General features: G+C 43.1%; 2 protein-coding genes across 3 annotated transcripts in view; one reads left to right on the forward strand and one right to left on the reverse strand.

Annotated features, from left to right (window-relative positions):
- Window positions 1–21,072, forward strand: part of ITGB5 (integrin subunit beta 5) — a 78,246-nt gene that overhangs the window by 16,064 nt on the left and 41,110 nt on the right. For both annotated transcript variants that reach the window (XM_083408079.1, XM_083408078.1), the window contains exons 2-5: window positions 227–312; window positions 9,866–10,070; window positions 15,542–15,791; window positions 20,447–20,615. In XM_083408079.1, coding sequence (XP_083264205.1) covers window positions 10,037–10,070; window positions 15,542–15,791; window positions 20,447–20,615 — 453 coding nt within the window. In that variant the 5' untranslated portion in view covers window positions 227–312; window positions 9,866–10,036. The remainder of the gene's footprint in view (window positions 1–226; window positions 313–9,865; window positions 10,071–15,541; window positions 15,792–20,446; window positions 20,616–21,072) is intronic.
- UMPS (uridine monophosphate synthetase) overlaps window positions 18,429–21,072 on the reverse strand; it is a 55,326-nt gene continuing 52,682 nt past the window's right edge. Inside the window, exon 7 of the transcript XR_014504368.1 lies at window positions 18,429–19,788. The gene's annotated coding sequence lies outside the window, so the exon portion shown is untranslated. The remainder of the gene's footprint in view (window positions 19,789–21,072) is intronic.

Below are 21,072 nucleotides of genomic sequence, written 5' to 3' on the forward strand. Positions count from 1 at the left end.
TGGCCATTGATTTCAGTGCGTCTGCTGACTGCAATCCTGTCCAGGTCTACTCAAGACGTGCGTTCTGTTGAGTTTAATGGGGCTTAGTCCCCCAGTGGGGTTAGGATTGCAGCCTTAGTTTTGTTTCTGAACTGCCGTATTTATTCTAGTGTGAATAGTAACAAGCACCCTGTTATTTCTCATGGGGTATTTTTTTGGTCAATTTCTCTGGTTTTCTCTCTTAAAGGTCTCAATATTTGCACAAGTGGCAGTGCTACCTCCTGTGAAGAATGTTTGCTTGTTCATCCCGAGTGTGCTTGGTGCTATAAAGAGGTGAGTGGTCACTTTTCTTTGGTCCTTCTTACTTTAAAACTAGCTTTGTATACAGTGGTGCCCCGCAAGACGAATGCCTCGCAAGACGGAAAACCCGCAAGACGAAAGGGTTTTCCGTCTGCAGAGGCGCTTCGCAAGACGAATTTCCCTATGGGCTTGCTTCGCAAGACGAAAATTGACGAAAAAAAATCGATTTTTTTTTTTTTTTTTGCTCCAAAACCCCTTATTCTGAATCGCTAAGCTGCTAAAAGCATTTTAGCAGCAAAACCGCTAATCCCCCCCCAAAAGCCGTTTTTAGCCCTTTTTTAGCCAATAGCGCTAATAGCGCTACTCTGTCAATGGGCTTGCTTCGCAAAAGACTCCCGGGACGGATTCTTTTCGTCTTGCGAGGCACCACTGTATTTGCAGCCTAGAATCCTTAAACTCAGGTGTTTTTTTGTACAAGGCAGACTGGTCAACAGATTTCTTCCTTAGTTCCTGTATTAAATCATAGCTTCCTCTGTTCCTGTACTAAATCATAAACAACACCAAGGGTGCGATGTCATGCCTCTGCCCAAAATCTCCGTTTTAATTCTAGCCTCAACAGGAGTTCAAATGTTCACATGTCTTATTGTGAACCTTGCTATTAAATAAGTTTGTAATTACCTATATAATAACACTTAATTGACCGTTTGAGGAAACGGTGCCAGGAAGTTGTATTTTTTCTCCCCCCCCCTTGCAATAAAAATGGCATCAGTAGTATGCAGTCCAAGCAAAAAGAAATGGTTGATAACCAACATTAGTCATAATAGACCCACTAAATTCAATGGGCCTAAGTCTATTGATTTTAATGGGCCAACTCTTTTAAGATTAGCTAATATTAATATTTCAATTACCGTATTTTTCACTCCATAGGGCGCACCGGACCATAGGGCGCACCTAGTTTTTAGGGGGGGAAATAAAGGGGGGAATTATTCCCCCCCCCCCCGGTCCAGGAGCGGTGGCAAGATTGCGCGCAACCTCACCGCCGCTCCCGGAGCTTGCGGGGCTAGGGATGGGGGAAGCCTGAGCTTCCCCCGACCCCAGCCCCCAGAACAGGCAGCTATCTGCAAGCCTTCTGAGCGCAGCGGGAAGGCTTGAAGATGGCTGCCTGAAGCCCGGCGAGCGCAGCGGGAATTGGCGCAGCGCTCGCCGGGCTTCAGGCTGCTGTCCGCAAGCCTTTGGAGCGCTCCAAAGGCTTGTGGATAGCTTCCTGAAGCCTGGAGAGCGAGAGGGGTCGGTGCGCACCGACCCCTCTCGCTCTCCAGGCTTCAGTGAAAGCCTGCATTCGCTCCATAGGGCGCACACACATTTCCCCTTCATTTTTGGAGGGGAAAAAGTGCGTCCTATAGAGCAAAAAATATGGTAATATTAAGTTGCAGTGTAATACATGCTTAAGTGCAATTGTTTTATTTATAATATCCTCTCATGAATTAGAATGATAATGTTTATCATGTTTTATCCTTTATATAAAAAAGAAAAATTCTAAAGAATAGAGCTTTTGCATAATTATGGCATAAACATCCTCCTTTTGTGGCGACTCTTCTGTAACACGAGGGCTGCTGAACCCGATGCGACTTAAATGCACATGATTAATGTGGGCCTGGGCCTGCAGTCACTGTGATCTGAAGTGGAATCCTGGTAGCTATTGAAGTCACTTTGGTGTAACAGACTTCCCTGCCCACTTAAAATGTGCCTTGGGTTGTGGGTATCATGCTGTATATGCAACCTAACTTTATGCAATTGGATAATGGCCTGATGTTTTCATTGCAATGTCTTATATGCTGTCCCTCAAAAGTTACTTCTGTTGCCACATTTGGACGGTGTGCATTCAGTCAGGGTCACTGCTGTTTTCATTGTTTGGGTCCATCTGTATTCTCTTAGTGGGGTTTTGGTGCTTCAGGGAGAACAGCAACTGCAGTTTCTCCATCCTATTTCCACCTGTAGGGGGGCCTCTTCTTATTCTGTTCTCCCTACGGAAGTTCCACTACAGCAGGGGTTGGCAACCTGCAGCCCACGGGCCACAAGCAGCCCACGGAGGTTGTTTAAATGTCCCACAAGCCCCTCCCGAACTGAGCCATTTGCTCGGCGAGTCCCCGCGCGCTGCACTAAACTGGCACAGCGCGGAGCGGGGACTCGCTTCCGCAGCTCCAGAAATCGTGTCTGCGCAGACACGATCTGACCCACGGAGCGATCTCTGCGGGAGTGAACCGGCCCAGGCAAGGTAAACCCCTCCACTACAGAGATAATTGAGCTTCAGGGCAATAGAAATGGAAATACTGGGGCATGCCGGAATGGGGGAATTGGCTCTTGTATATACTTGGGCTCACTTCCTTGGAGACCTGCCAAGGCCAATGTTGTCGGACTCTCTGGAGGAGATTTTGGGGGGCATGGGGAGAAGAGAGGAAACATCAGTCCTGTTGCACCAGTAGAAATACTTTAGAGAGGATGCAACCTGTAAGAAGCGAGTTTCAATTTAAGCACAGTAATAGGATAACTCTTAAGTTGGTCATCTGAGGTCAGAAGTGCCAGAGTACCGTTGCCTGTAGGGATGGGAAACAACCACTTTTGTTACATTTATACATCCAGCCAGGAGGATAATGGTGTTTAGTTCTTCATATGCTCAGCCTCTTGTACAAAGAGTGCGTACGCATAGGGGAAGGGTTACTCTCCCCCCCACCCCAATGCCTCAGAGACATCTTGTATGCATCTGTAAGAAGTGTGTTTCTGCCAAGTGTATAAGTGGTGGTGACATCAGAAAGAAAAAATATTGCTTGCGAAGCTGTGGTGTTGGGCTAGATTTGTTTTATTTTCTTGGCACAAAAGGGCTATTTTTTGAGTGGCTCTGCCAACAGAAATGTTTATCCGGGAGTTGTTGTGACCGCTAGTTATAGGTCAGACTTCAGCAGTAGCTGCTGATGCTGCGTTATCAAATCAATTATTTGGTTTAGACCCCCCCCTCCCTGATTTGACTGGAGAGCAAAGAGGTGAAAAGGGGCTGTTTGTAGACAATAATTCCTGAAGGCCACAATAGCTCTTAGTTTAAATTATCTGCCTTTAATTGTGCCACTGCCCGTAAGGAAAAGGTTTTCAATGTTTAGTGAAAAAAGTTGACATTGATATTCTAAAAGTACAGAGTTGTAGCAGACCTTTTAAGTGTCCTTGTTTCTTCCCCACTTTGTACAAAAGTTCCCACTTTGAGTGGGGGGGAAAACCCTAGCCAGGAAAATTTATATTTAGAGCCACGAAAACCTTGTTAGCCAAGGAAAAAGTTTAGGGTTTCCTGGGCCAGATTAAACTTATTTGGTGCCCTAGTGGAAAACAGCACAAGGACTCCTGTTAGTGCAATTGAGCTCCCCGCCCCAAATCCTCCCCGTACACCTCCCCAAATCCCCTCTGTGTGGCGGGGAGAACCCCAGACCAGCATGCTTTTTTTTGGGGGGGGGGGGAGATAGTTCCACGGTGCAAGCTAAAATGCTTGCACTTACTGAATGATAGTGCTGTATTGAATTCCAGTCCTTGGTTCCAAGTTTATGGGGCTCCAGGATTACTAAGGGTTGCAGCCAAAGCTACCAGTCTATTATCAGAAGGGCCTTTGCAGTAATGGTGATCAATTTCTGAAAGTTGCGCAAGAGAAGGATCCAGTTCAACTGGCGGAACCATTTCACAAGAACTCACTAGTGCATACACATTTGTCGGCTTGTGGAACCTCTTGGGCAACTGGATCTGTTTGTGAAAGGCAGCCCGCTAGCGGAGCAAATTCGAGTTCCAATTCTTTAACTTCATTGAATGCAACCCTTAAACAGCAGCCTTGCAGACACTTATTCTGGGAGGAACCTCAATGAAAACAATGGAACCAGTGTGGTGTGTTGGTTAGAGTGGGCTCACCCAGACTTATCCTGTGCCTGGAAAGCATGGATTTGAGTGGTTTTCTGCATGCCCTATGCTTTGTAGGAACAGATCTGTGCCGTTTTGCCCTTGTCCCACTGATTTCCACCGAAAATCCCACACTTTAGCGATAAATTGGAGCAGACGTCGATCCAGAGAAAACCCAATTGACGTTCTCTCTGATTCAGAGGTAGAGTTTGGGTTTTCCCTGGGGGAAAGTGGTGGGGCAAGTCTGGGTAAGCCTTAAGACCTGGGAGACGAGGGTTCTAGTCCCCACTCAGTCATTAAGCTCATTGGGTGACCTTGGGTCAGTCTCTGTCTCTCAGCCTTACAGGTTTGCTGTGAGGACAAACAAGGGGAAGAAGCATGTGCCCCACTCTGAGCTCCTTGGAGGAATGGTGTGGTATAAATCCATTTTTTTTAAAATGCGCACATTTCTGAGTATAGGATTGCACCATCAGTGTAAATACTACATTGCAGTCTGCAGGCAGAATTCTATTTTCAGCTTTACTTTCCTTGTCCTAAGAAGTGTGGAAAATCTGTCTGCCTAATGGAATGTTAACAAATTCAGTTTTGTGCTGTTCTTTTAGTATCCTAAATTGCATGTTTGGAAGTGGCAGAACCTCAGCAAGATATTCAAATTCACCCTGACACCCGCCGCCCCCAATTCCAGTGGCAAGTCTAACAGGGCCTCTCTTTTCTGAGGAATTTCCAAAGCTAGGTTTTTAAGACTTGCGGTTCTCCACAGATCACTGTGCCCTTTAATCTGTTTTTCAGGAATAATGACATTTTGATTTTGCAGGAGAAAAGAACAACGATTAGCCCTGAGTTTGGTGCAATATATCTTAGATCAGGCTTCCCCAACCTAGTGTTGTCCAGATGTTTTGGGTGACAACTGCCATTCGCCCCAACAGCACAACCGATTGGAGTCCAACACTTTCTGGAGGTACCAGGTTGGGTACACCTGGCCTGGACCTTGCTGAATTACTAAACCCCTGGACCTTTTTACTTACCAGCCACAGTAGTTTCAATTGAGACTTCGGTATTAGTTTTGTTCTAATCAAACACCTGCAGGTTTAAGCAACATGTAAATGGATAACAAAAGATGGGCTTCCTTAAATTCTTAAAAATGGTGGACCATGGTCTTATGAAGCCTGCAATAGATTATACCGGCATGATCTTTTTTCCCATAAAGTCAGAGACCCAGATGGTATCATAATGGAAGCATGTTTCACCTGAAATCCTTGGACAGAATATTTCTGGAGGCATTTTGTTTCTGAGTTGAAAGCTTCCATTAAACTTCTATTTTCAGAAGAAGAAAAAATAGTTGTAGTACTGTATGTGGAAATAACGTGCTCCTGGTATGTATATGCCTTGAGGCTGAGGCGTCAAAGAGGCAAGATATTGCAGGAGAAATGGCAAAAATTAAAAGAGGATCGCTGAGTGTTTATTTTTATTATTATTGGTGTTGCAGAGTAGTGAGCAAAAAGAGAGGGAGTTATTGGCATGCTAAGCAGAAAACATCAGAGAACGAAGGAAAAAATTGGCAGTATTTTCTTATAACCTGGTTTGCATAAGGTAGTGAACTTCTAGCTCATATTATGGGTTAGCTTCAGTGTGCTTTAGCCAAAATTTTCGAAGCCTCTAATGTCTTCCTCTTTGAAAAGAAAAAAGGAGGGTGTGGTTTGTCTATATTTCTGGTTCTGCAATTTTTAAAAAATGCTTGTACTTTATTGTGGCCTGTAGAATGTAGTCTGTACTCAAAGATTTGTCAGATAATGTGTATTCTGTAATTGGTGCCAAAAACATGTGGAGTTTTACAGCTGGGGGAGTATTACGGATGCAGGAGAGAGATAACTGACTGGGGATGTCTGTTTTGTTTTTGTTTTACAAAAACCCTTTACTGTACTGTTGTACAAGGTGGGCAAATCTGTCAATTTCAGTTTCTCATTAAAGAAAAGAACTCTTAAGTTCACTTCTCCACATTTCCTCGTTAGTTTGCTTTTTTTTTAAGAAGACTCCTTGTAAAAAATCATCGGCTCTTCAGTACAAAATTGTATTCATACATCTTTTTGCAAATCAAACCTGCCTTGTGTAATGCATTTTTATGTTATTTTCATCAGTACATTTATTTTTTTGGGGGGGGGCACACAACACAAACTGAATCAAAAATCAAATTTCTCCCCTATCTTTAGCTGTTAGTAACAATTTTATACAGCATTTACATGATACCCATACTCAATTTGAGCCTCAAAACGAGATGGAAGAAAAAACACATTAGTTTAAAAAATAAACCCCAAGGATTCCTGGGTAGCTCTTAGTGCAGAGGAAAAATACAGAAGAACAAAGCACAGATCACTGAAATAGTTCGTGCAGAATAATCTTTCAGAGTGTACCAGGCCGGTAGCATGCAGGAGGTTTTTTTTTTTTAGATAAATAAAAGAGATACATGAGAGGACTGAAATATACTGTACAGAGGTGAATTTTATTCTAGTGCCTCTGCAAGCTCCTCTGTTTCTCTTTTTGCATTTGCTAGCAGACAAATAGGGCTCATCCCACCTTTATTTAGTTCAAAACGTTTATATGCTGCCTATCCAAATAAAAGTCCACCATGGAGGCTTACATATTAAATAAAAGAGTACATGCCCACCTGTTGAAGCATCATTGGCAAGGGGCGGGGGAAGATAACAATCTGGGCGGCTGAGCTAAAACGGTCTTGCACCCCTGGAGTAAGGTGTTTTAGTAAGGCATGGGGCCACCATAGAACAAGCCCTCTTGTGCCTGCCAGTCTCATTGGTTAGTTGGCAGGCGAACAAAGAGGACCTGTGATGCAGATCTTGGAGGGCATGCAAGACAACATGGGTGCAGACAGTCCTTCAGATATCTTGGACCTATTTCTTTCAGGCTTTTAAGCTTAAAGCTACCACCTTAAATTAGGTCCAGAAATGCAACCACGTACCCACCTGTCCAGAACTCTCTAGTGTTTGGATTTTATACCAACTGAGGCTTCCAAGCTGTCTTTAAAGGCAGCACCATGTAAAGTGCGTTACAGGAGTCAAGCCAGTACATGACCAGGACACAGATTACTGTGGCTAGGCCAGATGTCTTCATATAGGGTGTACCAGCCAAAACTGGTGAAACAAACTCCTGGCTATTGATATCTGACTGGGGAAGTACACAAAAATGCTTTCCTGCCATCCCATAGATGCCTGAGATATAGGCATGCATTCCTTACAAGTTCTGTTTAATATATATTGCTTTTAATGGATTTGTATGCTTTGGCCAGAAGCCCTGCATGCAGCTCATCCTGTGTGGACGAAGAACATTTCCACATGTCGGAAGCAACTAAGAGATTATTGGCACTGCAGTCCTCTATATTAGCCTCCTCCAACCTGGCACCCTCCAGAGGTTTTGTACCAGTCACAACCACTATGGCTGTGCTGACTGGGAACGATGGGAGTTGTGGTCCAAAAACATCTGGAAGGTGCTTGATGGCCAATGCCTCTATACTTGTTTCTTTAGAAGTCTCAGAAGTTAGTCTTCCTATATAAATTTGTACTGGATTACTCTTCAGCCAAAAGGGTCCTTCTCTACCCCACCCCACTCTGAATTTAGGGTGGAATGGGCGAAGTATAATTGCCCCCTAGGTGCATCCCATCATCTTATCTGGTCAAATGGACACTCAAAGTTGTTTTGTGTATAGCTAGAGATATTGGACAGAATAAACGAGCAACAATAGAATGGTTCAACCCAGATGCAGGTTTATTGCCTGGTAAGAACTGGGCCTCTGGTCTTTGCTGAGCATGACCTGATTTCCGGCTTGACCTTTCTTCTAACTAGTCCTTTAAAAAATCTCTGCCAAGAATTGTGCAATTGCATACTTGTGATTGTGCTTGCTTGCAAATTTACTTATTCTGTTTTTTATGACACAGGCTTAGCTAGTGATTTGTGCATAGAAAGTTCAAATGAGGAAACTTTTTTAAAAAAATTGTTGCGAAGTAGATAATGGGTATGTGTAGCAATAAGAAAGCCACAACTAGGTCAATATATACTTTGCCGATTTTGCAGTTTCAAGTCAAACTCCTTGCATTTGTAACTTGATAATTTGGAGGGATTTTTTCCTCTCTCCTCAAATTGGTGAAGAGTTTTCAACATCAAATATGCGTGTGCCCACAAAAATGGTTTACGTCCTTTTGTTTTTTTATTTTTGAGGGTTTTTTATTATAAGACTAGAATATCACTGTTTGGAATGAGGCAAGATTTACATTTTACATACCAAATATAACTTCTGGCCAAAGATCTCTTATTTCGTTTTGACAGGAACTTGGATTCCTATGAAAGCTCCTGAATAGCAAGATGGACTGTTTAAGTAAACTCTAATATTTTTTAAATGTTTTGAAAAATGTTAAAAGAGCAGCACTTCTGGGGTTAAAGCCCATTGGGGAGGGGGGAACCTTTGTGAGCCAGAATCTCAGCACATTCTATGGCCTTCATACTAAGCCTTAATATATCAGCTCCTTGTTTGTAATACGAGATAATGGTGGTCTGCTTTACTGGATTACAAAGATACCGGCTGTGAAAAGCTTTGAGTACCTAAAGAAAGCACTATATAACTACTATTATGACTGATATTAAACATGCAAAGGCAAAGAAACTGGTAGAAATTTGACAAGTAGTAGCCTGCAATTGGAGTCAATACAGGAAGATATCTTACAAGTGAGCCAGACTACTGGTCCATCTAGCCTGGTATTATCTACTTGACAAAGGTACTCCAAGGGCTTTCCCCAGCCCTGATTCCTGAGATCTCTTTAAATGATTAGTGTTCCTTAGTCCAATGGATATTCCTCCGCCAACACCAACATTCCTTTGGGAACAACAAGTTTGATTCGTCCATAGTGGGGAAAGGTTTGGGTCTGAAGCAAGAGAGTAACCATCTGTTTGTCATTCAGCTGCTCTGATCTCTTTCCATAATTGCAGAAATCTAAATCGGGGTGGTTTGTGTATTAAAAAATGACTCACTGATTTTCCTGCCTACCTCGGCTTGCATTGTTTCTAATGCTTTAGTTCTTTATAATTGCTACCTTTCCATCATCCTGGCGTGTCTGTAGAGACACACATGTGTATGTTCACATCTGAAGAAATCCTGCCTTTCCCTGAGGCAATGGTATTTAAGTGATACTGTAAGCATTTTAAAAGGGTTTGCCCGTAAGAAAAAAATCCACACCCCCTCCCCCCAGTTTTGTTTAACATTTACCTTGATGAGTTCTGGGGAACTTAGATGTTTGCTCACTATTCATAACAATTGGTCTGGCCAAATAAGAATATTTCCCTGCTATGGATTTTGGAATTGTAGGTCTTCATTAGACTTGAACCATGGCAAACTGGAATTAGATTCCTGGTGGCTGATGAATGTTACTGGCTGACCTTGAACCAGTCAAATTCTCTCAGCCCAACCTAACTCATGGGTTGATTGTAAGTTAAAATGGAATAACCCCAAAGGTTGTTTTTATGAGCTTTCTGTGGGATTTACAGGAAGAATATTCTAATAATAAAAATGTCTTCCCAGCTAGCTCTGTGTTGAATCATTACAATCCTTTGGGCAAACTGATTTTCTCACGCTGCATACTTCAATTTTGTTTCCTTGCAGGAATTTGGCAGCAAAAAATCCATCACTTCAAGGTGTGACTTCACTGAAAATCTAATAGCCAATGGTTGTGCGGGGCACTTTGAGAGTACAAAAAGCAGCATTAAAATAGTGAAGAACCTTCCTTTGAGCAGCAAGGGCTCTAGTGTGCCCAGTTCGGATGTTATCCAGATAATGCCACAAAAGATCTCACTAAATCTGCGGCCTGGTAAGTTAGCATCAATTGTCTGTAACCAGTATTGTTAATTTGCAAGCAACCTGGACACTATGGCAGGGAGCCAGTGTGGTGCCTTCCAGCTCCCATCAGCCCCAGCCAGCATGACTTATGTTCAAGGATAATGGGCATTGCAGTTCAACAAAAGTTGGAGGGCACAGTGTTGGCTTCCTCTGCTCTATGGGTTGGCTCACATGCAATACCAAACCATGGTTTGGAGATATGGGAGTAAGTCCTATGCCTGTTGTTCCCGTTCCCCTGCTTTCTACTCATACAATCCAGTTTTTTAGTTAGTTGCTGGGTTTATTTATTATTTTTTGTTTATATATATTTACAGCATTTCTGCACCACCATATAATAACATACCAAGAGCTGTAACAAACCATAGTTTACCATTGCCTCAGGACCCTGTAATACATAATTGTAAGGATCAGACTCTGGGTTACAGACATGCCACAATATTGAGAAGATCTCTATTAGTCAAACCGCCCTTGTTTCCTCCCCTTCCTTTCTTGGAAATGAGCCTTCCCCAGCCCTGATGCACAACTGCAGTCTAAAACAGCTGGAGGGCATGAGGTTGGGGAAGTGTGTTGTTGACTGAGAAACTCGCCCACACTTCTGCTTGTCCCACTACTTTTCCATGGGAAAACCTGCTGCTTACTACTGACTCACAACAAATGCCAGTTGGTTTTTCTGTAGCTTGACGTTTGTTCTGATTCGGCAGTAAACAATGGGTTTTCCTGGGGAAAAGTGGTGGAACAAACGAAGAGCTGCTTGGACCCTTGCTTTTGAGGCATGGGGCAAATGGAAGTTTGGGCACGCACTGGGTTCTCAATCATTAAAGTTTTATGAAACTGTTCCCATTTCCCCTTGAAATCCACCAGCTACTCGTCTTCAGAAATTATTCCCATTGTATTATCTCTTAACACGGTTAAGTGACTCACAGTCATCCCACCTTTCCTGTAAAGACAAGATGAGCTTTGATTGCCCTGACTCGAGAGATGAACTTTTGATCCAAGAAGCTAGAGTTTACCATATTATTAGCTTTCTGCCAAGATGAAAAAATAAAATGGAAAAATCAAGAATCTTGTTGTGGAAATAGTTTTGCAGAAAAGAGGCATTCATACAGTTTCAACGTTTGTGCGAAAATATTTAGCCTTTGATATTTGGTTGTTTTGTTTTCTAAAAAGGCCCTTTGTATTGAAGCTAAAGGCCATTATGAAAGACAGATTCACTAAACAATTGTGTACGTGCCTGGAATGTCTGTGTTGTGTTGTAGTCCAGGCAAACTGCAAATAGAGAAAATGTTTTCCCTTTCCAGTCCTATCCTCCTCTGATAAGGAAAAGGTTTAGGATTTATTTGTTAATAATAAGGAATTTGTGTGTGTGTTTTTTTACTAATAATGAGGCTCTTGTAATCCTCTGATGAGAGCCCCAAGTTCATAAGGAATTCATATTGCCCACACACTTAAAACTCACGAATTTTCCCGACATTAAAATTAATCACAGCACGAAACAAGTCCCATCACCCAAAGTGGAAACACCTGTTAGTTTCACATAAATAGAGAGGGAACTATTGAAATTTGGTTACTGAGCATTCTAGCTTGCAAAAGCCACCCTGAAAAATGGTTTTAATCTCCTCCTTCCAAAATTGCTGTCATTGCGCTCATTAATGGATCTCATGTAACAGCTCAGTAGCGTTCTCATCATGCACTTGACGGAAAGCAAAGTTGACTTGGTTTCATGCTGGTGAAGCTGATAGGATGTTGACTCCCAGCAATGTCTGTTCCCTTTCTCTGGACCGGATAGAGCAGTATTCTCAGTGTAGACCCTACTCTGACTGCCAGTAGCTCTCAACAGAGATCTTTCCTGCTCTGCTACTTGAAAAAAAATAAACTAGAGAATGCTTTTTGAGAAGCTTTCTGTATGCAAAGTCTATTCCGTTTCACTGAGCTTTGGGTGCATACCTTTTAATGGCTATGGTTTCTTGTAAACTGTTCTCCCCAATGCAAATCCATTAATATAGTTGCCGCTGCTAAATGAGACACGGCAGCAGATACACAAAACTATATCCATGGCCCTGCTGCTGTTTTGGACATCAGGTAGGCTGATCTAATTGATCTATGCAAATCCAGAGTGGATGCAGCTAGGAGCTGGTAATATATACAAGCCTAATGCTGTAATGTGAATGTTGATTTTAAAGCTTTCTATTGATTGAAAGTTCACATTTGATTCAGGACAAGTTCACACATTCAGAATCCCCCTCCATGTGACGCATTCCAATTGTCCTGGAGAGAATGCGTTTGCAAAGAGAAAATAGTTGTTGAATGGGAACAAGGCTCCCTTGTTTGCTAGCAGTTGCAGGGTGGAAAAAAGCTTTGCTAGTGCTGAGCCATCTGTCACATCAATCACTTCAGCAACAGTGAATCTTTAGGTTGCAGGTGAAATTCTTACTTTGGCAAAGGGGGGGGGGAGCAAATCCTCTTTCAGAGCATAATAAAATAAAATTACAGGGGCTTTAAAAGCAGTGATGACAAAATGTGAAAGTGTAGAAAAAATATGTACACAGGAAAAGCACTTCTGTATGTGTGTGTATATAAACTTTGCACATAGCTTCACGGGGTTATAATGGTCTTTTACTGCAGAGGAAGCCAATGGCATATGTTGTCCTAAGCCAGCCCAGTCTTTCCATGCTCCTGCAGCTTCCCACTCATAGGGACCTTGCTACTTTGACCTTTTAGCCTGTTGAGCCTTTTCTTCCTTGTCCCCCACCTCTCCATCACTGCATTATGCTCTCAAGCCGTTGTCCACCCACCCCACCTCAATTCCTTTGCGTCCTGTTTCCTCTCCCTGAGCTGGAATCTGTCCTATCGCCATCTATTACCAATGATGGCTACGTACATTGTAATACGATCATATATGTCAGTGGAGAAAGGAAGTTGGACTACTGTCAAAAAGTTGTGCTAAGTTACTCTGCTAGCCATGTGGAATTGCCATTTTTTGTGGGACCACTGCTGTTGTTGATGTACATTCATCAGTTTGTTTTAAGTGATTTTATTGGATTTTAATGTTATATGACCGTATGGTTCTGACCTGCCCTGGGACCTTACGGTGAAGGGCTTTCATTATCAGGCAGTTCTTTAAGAGGAAGCTGGATGATGAGCATCTACTGCTGGGTGTCCACAAATCTGTGCATACCAATGGGGCCAAAGTAGATTTAATCTTATTTTGCTAGGTTGTGAAGAAAGGAAGGATTATGTCTGTAAACCCTTGAAGCCATAACTTCCTAGCTGCATACCTGTGTTGTGCAGCTGTTACCAAAACATTATACAAGACGCAACAGGACATAATTGAGTGTTACAAGCAAGGCTTCCGTTTGCAAACAGCCCTTAGTGTAAGTGGTGGAGAAGCATTTATAAAATGAGCAGTTAGTAAATGAGACTGACTCTGTTTTGTTTCTACACCAAGCAAAATATATATTTCAATAAACAGGATTGCTTCAGTTGAGTGGTCTAGGAGCTGATCTGCTTTCTACTTCCTTGACAGTCTGGAGGTGAAAATCTTGCTTTGGGTCTGCACTGGGTGGCTGGATCTAACTCACCCAGCTGTGAAAGAGAGCCTGATCTGTTGAGCTAGAAATGTCATTTGATGTGACAGAATAGTGCTCCCAGGCAAAGCCTATTAGAACCAACCATTACGCGGCATCTGGATTTCAGTTTTCAAATGCTTATCCTGTCTTTTCAATGGGGGGGGGGGGAGGAAAAGGTGGCAGTGGGATGCATGTGTTATAGTAGCCTATAATAATATGTTGGATTTAACTTCAGTTTTTGTTTGAACCATTTGACGTAGCAACTGATGGTTCAGAGCAGAGCTTGACTACATTGATCATGGAAGTGCTGATATTCTCCTGTCCCCAACTAGCCCAGTTAACACAGGTGCCCAAACCCTAGGAAAATCTAAGGCACATTGTTGAGCTGGGATACTGCAGGACCACATGGTCCTGTAATCACCAGTCCACATTCTTTCCATGCCACTTAATTAAGAGAGAGAGAGAGAGGCGTTCGTACAGAGCTCCCGGTCGTTTCACGGACTATTGACCTGCACACCACTGCTTTATTCTTCTGCTGCCACCAACCAGGTTTCTTCTGGTGAAATATTGAGTCTCAGTCAGGTTGTAAAGTCAACAAGGAAGCTTAAAGTTTATTGAAGAACAAACAAGTTTTAAATATATTCAGAACGGTTTCTCAAATGCATGCCCTTAACTAGATGTGGCACTATCTCACACTGTCACACTCTTCTCTCTCAGTTCTATCCCTATTTTTCACTCTAGCTGTCACATCCACTATGTTCGTCTTTTACTGTCTCTTTGTGACTCTGACTCCTCTATCTCCCAATGGTAAAACCCCTGGGCTGAGCCTCAAAACCAGGTAGGCTCCGCCTCTGAGCTTTCTCATTAGTCAATCTACATTAACCATTTCCATCCCCCTGTACAACCAAAATCACAAGGAATGGGCAAACGCCACAGAGGGAGAGAGAGAAGGGCCCCTTCCATCAGCTTAATGGAAACATACTTCTATTTTGGTTCTTCTCCGAACGCTCTCCATCTGCAGCCATTCTGAGGGAGAGGCAAGGCAGCAAGGCCCCCTTCATTGTTCTAGATAGTGGCTGGCACCTTCCTTGGAACTGTCTCATGCACCAGCTGTGATACATGAATTTGCTTATTTTCTTCTTCCTTTCTGGTTCCCTTTCTCTTTAGTATTGCATCTGTTTGATTTTAATCCACTATTATTGCAGTGAACTAGCTTGAGTGCATTGGTAAACAAAAAATAATAAAAAATATGAAATGGCTCCCGGCCAGTAGCTGCAAGTCTGACAACTGGGAAATATTGTTGTGGCTTGGCTGCCCGCATGGATGCAAGCTAAAGGGCAGCCACATCAGAGTAGCGCTGCAGGGTTATTGTTGTGGCCCTGATATCACCTGCTGATAGAACAGACTCCCTCGGAAGGTGATGGACTCCTTCACTGGACGTTCTTAAGCAGAGGTTCAATGGCCATCTGCCATGGATGTTTTAGAGATTCCTGCATTGCAGGGGTTGGACCAGAAGACCCTCAGGGTACCTTCCAACGCTTCAGTTCTATGGTTCTAACTGAGTAATTGCTTCAGTTGCTCCCCCTTGCAATTGCCAGGCTGCTACCGAAGCCTTAATGGAAGGGCTCTCCTACAGATTTTACAAAAAGGAAAGTATGCTGTCTGGATTTTGGCATGTTATATCAATTACATGTTGCAACAGGAAACTTTGCGAAGAAGTATTCATATTTCAGGCATGAATCTGTGGCTATTTCTGGTAACAGTTAAGGGGGTGATTTTGCACCGCCAGCTGAGTGACTGCAGAAGGCAAAGAAAGGAAACAACTGGCTTGCCTTTTGCTTGTTATTAACCTGCCACAAACCTGCTGCTTCCACAGGTGATCCAACGCCTTTCCATGTGCACGTTCGGCAGGTAGAGGACTACCCTGTGGACCTGTATTATTTGATGGACCTTTCCCTCTCCATGAAGGATGATTTGGACAACATCCGGAATCTGGGAACCACGCTGGCTGAAGAGATGGGGAAACTCACCAGCAATTTCCGCCTAGGGTTTGGCTCTTTCGTGGACAAAAACATTTCTCCCTTTTCTTACACAGCACCTAGATACCAGAACAACCCTTGCACTGGGTAAGCAAAGGGCCAGCAGCTGCTGCAGTTGTTGCTTTGGCACTGAATGTGCAAGAACATAAGATTTCTTTCCTGTTGAGCAGAGCAAGCTAGAACCTGCAGCAGCATCCCATGGCTGCAGGGAAGGGCTTGCAAGACCTCACAGCTTGCAGGATCATTAAAAAGTAGGCACCTCACATTTGGGGGGGGACAGTTCTATTTTAAATTTTGTGTAGGATCATGATATCTGCGATGCAGTGTTTTAAATTTATTTTTAAAAAATATGTTCTAAACTGTGCAGATATAAATACATTTGGGAAGTGGAAACTTTGGTCCTTGGGTTTTTGAAAATATTATTCTTTATATTCTTGGCCTATGCGTTTGTGTATGTAAAATTAGGGCAGTGGCCAGGATCCAAAGGCCCATTCAGTCTAGTGCTTTGCATAGGATTTTCTTGGCTGGAAGTCCCCTCTGACTGCATGGCAGAAGACCAGGCCTGCATAGATGAGTGACTCACCAAGCTAAACTGGGTCCATCTACCATTTGTTGTGGCTTGACAACTTCCTGGTTTTTTTTACAGGTCCCAGAAAGGCAGCAAAACCAAGCATTGCGAGTCCCTTCTAGACTGGAGGGCTGCAGTTGTGTTAGTGGGTCCCAGATTGTGTGGGCCTGCAAAACACCTGCAAGCAACTCAAAGGGGAATGGGTGGTTTGCAAAAGTAGTTGATACATGGTGAGTGGTGTCTTTCAAAGAGCAAAAGTTAAACAAACCTGAACTCACCAAATGATCACAAGCCTTTGAGCTACACAGCTGAAAGTAGTTCTTTGGATCCCAGCTAGTATTACTTTCTAACTTGCAGGGATGTTTGGGGCAGTTAACAACTACTGTCTCATACTTTTTTCCCTGGAGCAATCTCCAGGATTTCAAACAAGTGCCTAGTGGCGGCAAATTTATTTGGAACGAAGCCAGTGATTCCTGATAATTTAGCAACTTTCCTGTGGCTTTTAGAAAGAAAAAGTTTTAAGAGATTTTAAAGCTCTGTGGACAACACACTTTGGGAGACTTTTCTAACCCTAACCCTAATATTCAGGTATAGGTGTTCCTGCAGGCAAAATCATTTACTTAAAAGGAGAGGTTATACAAGAGAGAGAAGCTGGAGGCTCACTCAAGCCCACTCCACACACACTGCATTTACACACCCCTTTCCCTTCACACCAACCACACTCCTGGCACAGCCAGAATGCACATTTGTCTGCAGTTTCTTTTCGAGCGGATGTGTTGCATCCAAAACAAATAACAAATTATTTTATGCATATGTATCTTTCACCAGTCTCGGCAGCCTTGCTTGCATTTTGCTCTACCCCAGGGGTCGGCAAACTTTTTCAGCAGGGGGCTGATCCACTGTCCCTCAGACCTTGTAGGACAATATTTTGAAGAAAAAAATGAACGAATTCCTTTGTCCCACAAATAACCCAGAGATGCATTTAAAATAAAAGGACACATTCTACTCATGTAAAAACACACTGATTCCCGGACCATCCGCGGGCTGGAGAGAGGGCAATTGGACCGGATCCAGCCCCCAGGCCTTAGTTTGCCTACCCATGCTCTACCCCAAATTGAATTTGTACAGCAATTTATAGATTTTTAGCCAGCACCATTGTGGGGAAGGGGGTAACAGGGTCGCTAGTGGTGAGGAACATGAGCTGAAGCATTGAAAAGACAATCAGCTATGCAAGTATTGTTCCTGAATCTAAATCCATGAACCTTTCTTCTTTTAAAGCGGGAGTCTTCTGTAGTGTCCATTGCACGCATGCATATTAGTTTTAAAATACAGCGCTCCCGGAAAGTTGCAGCCTAATCCTATGCATGGTAACTCTGAAGCAAGTCTCGCTGAGTTCAGTGGGGCTTACTCTCAAGTAAGTACCTGTAGGACTGCAGACTTAGGAGCAACCTAACTCCATGTTCCTCTTTTCAAAGCATTTCCACATCTGGGACCCCTGTTATCTTCTATCCAGTGTCAGTAACCTTGGGCATGAGGGAATCCACCAAACTGCTGAAATTAAACTGGCAGTCAATGAATGCTTGGCTCTGGACACATGAGCATTTTTGCTCTGACGGTTGCCTCGTGCCAGCCAGTCGAGGCCTATTATGCACGACATCATGCTCACCTGCTCTGGGCTCTGTGCAGCACAAAGCTCCAGGGATACTAGATACTACTCTTTCTTCTCTGGTTTACGTATCCCTGCAGTCTGTGTGCTCGTTCCATCTATGCAGTCATTGTTTGCCATTCACATCACCTTTGTAGGGGGGGAAGTGATGTGAATCAGGGCTGCTAATAGCCCCGAGTGTTCTAAATCCGGCAGGCAGCTTCCACAAGTAAAGGAAGCTCCTCACTTTAGCATTTGGCTCTCCAGTTCATGGAAGGCTGAGATTGGAGAAAAGGGATGTGTTGGAGGGTGTGAGGCTTGTCATTGGGCCTCTGCTTTATGCGACTTGCCATTGCATGTAGACTGTGAACACCTGAGTTAGGCTGATAACCGTGTGAAAAAAGGAGAATGAAACCACAAAATTGTGGAAGAGAACTGTAAAGTGAACCACTATTTGTAGACAAAATCTCCTGCACTTCAATTAACAATACTTTGGGGTGTGTAATTAGTGCACATCGTCCAAACTGTTCTGTGCTAGAAACACGGAACAAGAAAAGCACTTCAACCCCAAAGTGACAGCAGGGGAAGTCAGGGTTTTCAGCAAATTTACAAGGAAGGCAAAATACCAAACATACGTATGTCCTTCTCAAATGTAACTTATCATGGTTACAGAGCCCGTTTAATCACACCCACTCAAGGCCACATTTTCATAACCTACTAGAAAAGTCAGTATCTTTGGTCTGGTGGAGATACAACTGACTCTCTGTATACTCTTCTTTGGAATCAGGAGTTTCTCAAATCAGGAGACAGGCAGTTCTTCCTTCACCTCTCCCCCCCCTCCAACCCCCTCTGCTGCTGTTAATTACCAGTGTCCCTTTTTCTTGCTTCCCTAATTTATGGTTCAACATAAAGTGGTTTCCAACATTAAGTGGTTTCCAACTTAAACATGATTTGATACCAGATGTGAAATCTGGTTGGCGGATGATTTGGCAGTGACCTGAAACCAGGGGTTACTTTCAGTGCAGATGTAATGTTAAAATTATGATTAAGACTGGTAAGAGAAGGGGAGAAGAGGGTATGCTTATTTGGTTGGAGGATGGTTTCTGTTTGCAAACCACAGTCCCATCTGCAGTATATGTTTAAAGCAGTATCACACCACTTTAAACATTCATGGCTTCACCCAAAGAATTCTGGGCTGTAGTTTGCTAAGGGTGCTGTGACTTGTTAGGAGACACCTCTACACCCTTCACAGAGCTGTATTTTTCAGACTGGTTTAGCCTCATTTAATACAACCCCTAGTATGTAGCATATATGACTACTGAGAATGAAGAGGAGAGAACAAGCATAATGAGGTTCTGTGTTATTATGGCCAATTTGCCAAAGCCTCCACCCCAACTTAACACTGACATAAGATCTCTGCTAAGCTTCAAATCACAGAGTATTAGCTAACTGAACTAGAAGCTGCTAAGCTTCTAGGGACTCCTGTTCATGCTTATAAGAGAAAGTAGCATGATTAAAATGAAATTATTCTCCTGAAACCGTAGAACTAGTGAAAGCAAAGCAAATAAGTCCTTTTCAAATGGGATAGTTGTTTTTCAGTTTCTGAGGGGGGGAGGCTTGAGAGACTTGCTTCACTCTGGCACATACCATGCGGAGAAATGAGCTTGTCAGTTCAACCACATGAGTACATAAAGCAGTCATGTAAATACAAGACAGAGTGACAGAGACTGAAAACAGAATTTTCCAGCATTCCTTCCATCTGTTCCTCAGCTTGCAGCAGCAGCAGCAGCAGCAGCCGTTGTTCATCATGGCCAGCTCAGGCCCCTCTTCTTCCCTGGTGGGCTTCTCACATTGCCGAGGTGATAGTGACACTATGACAAGGAGGAGGGAAATAATAATTTTAAAAAATCTGTAGGGTTCTTTTGCACACACATTACGAGCACCTGATATAGCCCCAATGGAATTGCAGGCCAGTTTCTCTCCTATTCCTTTAAACTACATGCACTCAAATATTTATGTATCTATTACAATTCATTTCCCATCTTTCGGGAAATATTTCCAAGGTTGCTTCCAATTAAATTTATGTATTTTAAAAATACAATAAACATTGTTTAACTACTTGAAAAGTCATCAGGATCCTCCCCACAGGGCAATTGATGGAATATTGCCCTCTTGGGGTAGGTTGGAAGGGACAGCCCAACTGGAGCAGGCCTAAGGCTTGCCTGCTTCTTTCCTGGTTCATGCCAAAATCTCAATCCTGAACAACAGCCAGTACCAAGTTTACTCAGAAAGAAGTCTCTATAGAGACTCTTGTCTGGGGCATATTCAGTTTCAAAATTAAGTTCCTCATTTCCAGTGTCACTGTATTGTACATTATTCAGAATCTGAGTAATTTTTCAAGCCAGAAAGTTGCTCTGAATTTGCATTCTTGAGCAGCTTTAGTAGGTATGAAAGTGCGACACAAATTCTGGTGTTATTATCTTACTGTGCAGACAAATGACTCACTATGATGTTTCATTTCTTTTCTAGTTACAAGTTATTTCCCAGTTGCGTCCCATCCTTTGGATTTCGCCACCTTTTGTCCCTCACGGATAAAGTTGACCGGTTTAATGAAGAGGTTCAGAAACAGAAGGTTTCCCGCAATAGGGATGCCCCAGAAGGTGGCTTTGACGCAATCTTGCAGGCTGCTGTGTGTGAGGTGAGTAACTTCTGGCAGATTGTGAATGGTTGACTATACAGTGGTACCTTGGTTTACAACCACAATTTGTTCCGGAGGTCCGGTTGTAAACCAAACAGGTTGTAACCCAAGGCACGCTTTTGCCAATGGGGCCTCCCCCAAAAATGGGTTGTAATCCAAAAAAAGGGACACACACTTCTGGGTTTGACGTGGTTGTAATCCAAAATGGTTGTAATCCAAAGCGGTTGCAAACCAAGGTACCACTGTATTTGCCATTCCTTGTAGGCTGTAGGGGTTGCGGGTATTGGAGATGGGAAGTTAATTGATTGTGTGTGGGGAGAACATACTTTTAAAAATGGCACCAATAAATGAATTCTCAGAATAGCTTTGTGCGCCATGTGGAATTTGTGCTTTTTAGGTTAGCTGGGGAAATTATACATCTCTGTAGTGAGATTTGTGAGCAGAACCTGCACTTGGG

The sequence above is a fragment of the Podarcis tiliguerta genome, assembly GCF_965153285.1.
Source record: "Podarcis tiliguerta genome assembly, chromosome: 1".
Taxonomy (NCBI): Eukaryota; Metazoa; Chordata; class Lepidosauria; order Squamata; family Lacertidae; genus Podarcis; species Podarcis tiliguerta.